This window comes from Magnolia sinica, chromosome 3, assembly GCF_029962835.1.
Source record: "Magnolia sinica isolate HGM2019 chromosome 3, MsV1, whole genome shotgun sequence".
NCBI lineage: Eukaryota > Viridiplantae > Streptophyta > Magnoliopsida > Magnoliales > Magnoliaceae > Magnolia > Magnolia sinica.
This window is the reverse complement of record NC_080575.1, coordinates 125040386-125046314: the sequence shown is the minus strand read 5'-3', so window position 1 is coordinate 125046314 and position 5929 is coordinate 125040386. Positions and strand designations below refer to the sequence as shown.

Here is a 5929-nt window from a genome sequence, read left to right as displayed (position 1 = left end):
ATTAATAATAATTTCAACATCCCCGCCTGAACGCATCATAACTTATCCTGTTTCACCCACCATTCCAATATCTAAGGGACCTTTCCTTGGAAGTTTATAAACCTTCAAATCCCTTCTCAGCACCTCCAGTGAGGTCCTTTTAGGTCTTCCCAAAGTCTCTTGGGGCCCTTCAACCCTAATCAAGGTTCCTCTTGTTATTGGGTTTTCTACAGCTTTCACAGCACATGATGCAAATATCAATAATAGATAGCTATTTCCAACCAAACTGCCTTCAAGTTGATTAAGTGAGAACATGGCTAAACTAATGGAAATAATGGTTATTCAAAGACACATCGCAACTAACCTTCTGAGAGGACAGAATTGGAATACACAGTAAAAAAGGACATCAACCTTCATTTTCTTTGTCATTTTGAACGATATCTCGATCATCAAACCTTGGAATTTGTCAGAAAGGCATGGTTAGACATTCTTCTGGGAATAGTAGAATAGACCCAGCAGAATCTCACAAAATTTCGTATTGAATAAATTTTCAAATGATTGAATTGTACAGGTAAAAATATACAACTTATGTTGACAGTACATAAATTAGAGAAAATATCTTTAGCAATATGCAAAAGCTACTCCAACTTCCTCAGCTGCTGGCGTAGAAGAGAAGCATAACTCCTTCCTTCCAACGTCTAATTTGGCCCGAAAAGGCCGTGCATCTGACATCTGCCTCACAAACCGGGTAAAGCTGGTCCAATTACGAGCATCAAATAGGTTTTTGTTCATTCTCACAAAGTTGAATGAGAAAGACGGCTCATGAACACTATCCGTATAAAGCTTAGAACTCTTTACAACCTGTTTCAGGGATGCATCATCCAGCCTCGTTACAGAATTTTCACCTGTGAGTGGTATACCACACATCCTTGCAGCAAATATAAGCTGTCTGAGAAACCCTTCAGGGCTGCTGCTGGGATTCATCTGCTCCTCTTCTTTGTCGTCAACATCAAAGCAAGTACAGCACAAGGTCATTCTGTACCTACCCAACATGCGAGCAATAGGGAGGTAGCCATCTCTAATCGAGGTATTGTAATAGCCGGCAGTTAACTCAGACGGATGAGACTCTGTACCATAGTGCCAATGTATGCCAGCCACCTTTGTCGAAATCTTCGCACCAGTACTCCAGAAGATGGTATCTGCAGCCATGCACAACCTCTCCCCGTGCAGAAGCAGCATCCCGGAGTACCATTCAAGAAAAAATCGACCATAAGGTGTATTCCAAGAACCATTGCTTCTGAAGAAACTTGTTTCTTCTGGATTCTGCATCAAGTTACTGGCACCAAGTGGGCCTCCATTTCCCCACTCACGCATCCCAATATCTCGTGCGCATGCATTGAGCGAAGCTAGCATATACTGACAGAAGAAAAGAAATCAACAGAAAGCCAACTGGATTAAAATTTCATAGTTCATGTAATGAATTGAATATAAGGTAAAGAAGAAAAGTGATGGGGAGAGTTCTTCCAAATACGATGAACAGCACATTTAACCACAAAAATGCAAATGCAGTAGAAGCTGTCTACCTACCTTATCATAACACTGAAACTCTCCAAGTTCCCGTAAGCGCCACGCCCACGACAGCTTCTCAGAAGGGCATGAAGGATATCTCAGTTCACCTGCAGGACCCATCCCTACTTGAATGCCCTGCAAAACGGTGGGGGGGGGTGTTTTAATAGTTTGCAAACTAACACGTAAAACAAAAATCTTTAGAAAAGAAAAGATCTTACAGTTATCACAACTCCAAGAAACTTCCTGAAAGTGTCTCTAAAATTTCTCATATAATCTGAATAGGCTTGAATAGGAGATCGTCCTCTAAGGACAGGAAGTATATCGCATCCCAAGGAAATGTACTCCCTGTTCCTTCTTCCAAACCTGTCTGAATAAGCCAAGTCTGGCTCCTTATCCATTTCTTCCAGCACCCATCGAGGAAGAGGGATCCTTCAGTACGGAAAAAACTAAAAACCTTTAGCACTAACAGAACGTGCGGTAAAAACAAATAAACAAACTAATAATTGAACGAAGATCGCTACAACATCAATTGAATAAATGTAGGTGGAGCAATTCGAAAACACTATACAAGAGAGTCAATTTAACATGGAAGTATAAAATGACGATTGTGAGTGAAGAGGAATTATGGGTCCTGCTCAGCAGCAAGCATACATTTCTCTAACACAAATTATCTCATTACTACAACTGTGGACATCATTTGGTGATCCAAACCATTAATCTGATGAGATACACGGCTCATTGAGGCTGCCTCAAAAATCTTCAGGAATAGAAGATCCCAACCTTTTCTTATCAATGGTCCATAAAAAGAGATATAAGGAGCTCGACCATATTCAAGGTAAAATAGCTCACAGTCAAGGGATCGAAATATTCCAATTAAAGATTTTCTGCGTGTCCGGTGAAGCCCATCATATGAACAGTCTCGATAATTGAAACATGTCCCCACATGTATGTAATCCACTAATCCTCCACATCCACAAACAATGTATTTGCTGAGTAGGATCCTATAATTTCTCATGAAGGAAAGCCAGAGCGAGCAGATGTAAGAGAAAAGGGCCCATGTGGCTTGTTCAGTAGATCAAGCTACAAACAACTAGAGCTGGCTGCATGAAATCATAGGCCAGTTGACGTAGGGCTCAGAGATGTTTATTCCCTGTCCGATCCTCCCCATGCTTGTTCAATAAAGCTTGCGGGCACATAGGTGCGAGATCTAATCCATCCATCAAGTTGGTCTGACCTTGTGCACCTTTTCCAAGAAATAAAATCTGGCCCAATCAGCATGTAGGCCCCAATATTGGAAAACGGTTGATGGGTTGGAAAACTTCAATCCAAGTTTTTCAGAGCCTTTTGCAGACTGTGGCCCACCTGATCAGTGGATCAACCTGATTCTTTCTCTTTTATTCCCAAAGATAACTAAACTTATTAAAACAAAGAGCCAAAAAGGCTAAATACAACACAGGAGGTGACTGACTCAACACTAATCTGGATAAAAGGAAGCAAACACAAAAAGAAGAAAAACAGAAAGGGGCCCTGCTACTGACAGAAACATCAGCTAGAATCACCAAAATTTCCATCCCAATCATGGTGTGCCGCAAAGGCCGTTACGGGACCATAAAGGCCGTTACGTAAAGGTAACGGTTGCAACCGTTACCCGTTATGGGTTCATAATGGCCGTAACAGCCATTATAGAAAAAAAGACCCATAATTGCCATTAACGGCTAGTTACGTCCCCTATAAAGGCCATAACAGGCCCGTAATGGTCTATTAGGGGGCAGATACAAGTTTTTCATACTTTATAATCAACATTACGAGGCACATACAGGTTTTTCGAGATTTTTGTCAATTAAAAAAAAAAAAAAAAAAACCGTAATGGCCGTTACGGGGCCATAAGAGCCGTTATGCCCCATATGATAAAGGTAACGGTGGTGGCCGTTATGGCCACCGTTACCATGACGGAACACCTTGATCCCAATCTCCCAACAGGCTAAAAAATGTGCAGCCATTGAAATCATGCCTCACCAAGGCCCAATTAATAATCATTGCCAATATGTTTCTCTTCAAAATTACATTAGGAGCAGACTTATCCTCAAACACCCTGTTGTTTCTCTCTTTCTGTATCCACATTTTCTTATAACCTTTGAATGGCCCCTTGAAACACTCAAGAATCAGATCACCAACTGCTCCATTGAACGCCAACAGCATTCTGAATCTCTTTACGAAGAAATTTCATGTTTCCTTTGCCACTAGGCAATGAATAAAAAGGTGATTAACAGATTCCTCATTGGCCGTGCACATAATACACCTTTTTGGGACCATGAAATCGCTTCTTCAAGTTATCCACTGTCAGGATCTTGTTAGCCGCAGATAGCCAAACAAAAGCCTTCATTCTAGGGGAGGCCGGAGACTTCAATGCAGTAGCACAAGGAAGCTACGAATCTGGACTCGCAAGCAACCTAGAATACCACTTGGAGCTCATCTCCACAACTTTCTATCTTCCTCCAAGGGCTCGATTTGAACACCCAAGAGTTTGGACATCAGCTCCACGAACATGACCGTTTCTTCATCATCCATATTTCTCTGAAGTCTAAAATTCCAGACTGTCGCATTACCAACCATCATAGCAGTCTCAGACCTTTTCCTCCTTGGACACAGGTCAACCTGATTCATGGGCTAGGGCATCAACATAGTGATGCCATTCTGACGGATGAATTGGATCTTAGACCTATCATGTACATGAGCTTTACTGCTTGCAGATGTGGGCTTAGCAAAGCGAAGCTCTTCACCCCAATACAGCCTTCAAATTTCTCATATGGGTTTCCAATTTGTTTACTTTGGGTCACTTTTATAGGATCCTCACAACAGTTAAAAGTAATAGACCTTTAACTAAAAGAGCAAACACATCTCTGCCAAAAGGAATATTGCTTTTAGCATTTCTTAAGGATATTATCATCAAGACTCGAAATGGCAAGGAAAGGCTTCAGCCTGTGTTTGGATGAACAGGTAAATTGCGAACATTCAGTTCAATCCAAGAGGAAATGTAATGAAAATTGCAGTGACATTCCTATTCAAATCCCACTTCAAAGTACTGTAATTTTTTTTAACTAACTATAATTTGGAGCTGTAATGAAAATTGGCTTATTCTCACTTCTTTAAACTATTTATTGCAATTCAATTCAATGGTGCATCCAAATACACCCAAATGAGGTATCTAAAGCAGTATGTGCTTTTCCAATCTTTTCTATTTTACTAACTGCGGTCGAATTAGTATAAATGGCAGACTCTTGAAAAGCAGATAACAAATTTTATTTTATTTTTAAAGAACTAAAAAATAAAACAGGCAAAACGGAGATAGAGATACCAAGATTTAAAATTTAAAAAAAAAAAAAAAAAAAATTTAAAAAAATAGAGGATACCAAATACCCACCAGCAAGAATCGCCAGGGCCCACCCCGTGCTGATGGAAGGCCATGATCGCGCGGACCTTCAGCCTGTACATGCTGGCCAGTGCGACGACATCCAGATACCCACCCCAATCGTACACCCCCGGCGCATCCCTTTCGACGATCCCCCACCAGACCTCCACCACAACACCTTCCACACCAGCAGCCCTCAGCGCCATGAACGAAGCCGCCAAGGTCTTACGGCGCGTCATCCGTCCCGTCAGACTCACCGAGTCGGCCGGGAGAGTCACAAATACAGGAGCGCCGTTGCGGGACCATGGCGGAGGTGGGAAGCCGTGCTGGAGCTCGCCGCCCCCGCTCTCGGAGAAATGGTTCTCGGGAAAGACGGGTCCGTTGGCGCCGGATGAGGGTTTGGAGGAGTAGAGGCGGGTGGAGATGGTGAGTCGAGATGGATGGCGGTGGGGTGCGATGGATCGAAGAGAGGGGGTGTTTGTGACTCGGGCAAATCGGGCCGAGTTAGAGCGAGTCGAGAAGGACGCGGCGATCCTCGAAGGAGGAGAAAAGGAGATCGCCATTTGCTCGGCGACGAGTAATGAGATGGCGTTTATATATATTGAGAAGAGGGAGATGAAATCAGTGGAAAGAAGAAGATGGACATATTTGCCCTTGCAAGGTCGCTGTATTTACGAAGGCGAAATAAACGAGAAAGTGGGGCCCGTTGGCTGACATCTGAATGCTGTTGGATACGATGTTCTGGACACATCTCTCTACTTTGGACGGTCTAATTTGGATTGATTTATTAAGTTGTAGCTGTTGTTTATCAAATACCCCCTGATGAGAATGAATGGACAAAAGCTTAAAGTGACTCTCCTCAACATCTGATGCATTGGAGTATGTGGACACGTGTGGCCATGTAGAGGATGGAGATTGCCCCCAAGAGCTTGTACTTCCTGCGGTCAGAAGCTCGGTGGGGCACCATGATGT

General features: G+C 42.7%; 1 protein-coding gene across 1 annotated transcript; it reads right to left on the bottom strand.

Moving 5' to 3' along the window:
• Window positions 1-500: 500 nt before the first annotated feature.
• On the bottom strand, window positions 501-5575 carry LOC131241161 (beta-amylase 1, chloroplastic-like). The gene is made up of 4 exons (XM_058239864.1): window positions 4970-5575; window positions 1767-1977; window positions 1567-1683; window positions 501-1395 (listed from the first exon to the last, which is right to left on the bottom strand). Exons 1-4 carry the CDS (start codon window positions 5518-5520, stop codon window positions 601-603), a joined length of 1674 nt encoding a protein of 557 aa, XP_058095847.1. The 5' UTR covers window positions 5521-5575; the 3' UTR covers window positions 501-600.
• Window positions 5576-5929: the final 354 nt, after the last annotated feature.

Excerpts from the sequence above, each read along its gene's own strand:
- LOC131241161 (XM_058239864.1), bottom strand. The coding sequence starts at position 5,520 with ATGGCGATCTCCTTTTCTCCTCCTTCGAGGATCGCCGCGTCCTTCTCG. Across the intron at positions 1,684-1,766 it reads TTCTTGGAGTTGTGATAACT|GGCATTCAAGTAGGGATGGG; the intron begins GTAAGATCTTTT and ends ACCGTTTTGCAG. Across the intron at positions 1,396-1,566 it reads AGTTTCAGTGTTATGATAAG|TATATGCTAGCTTCGCTCAA; the intron begins GTAGGTAGACAG and ends TTCTTCTGTCAG.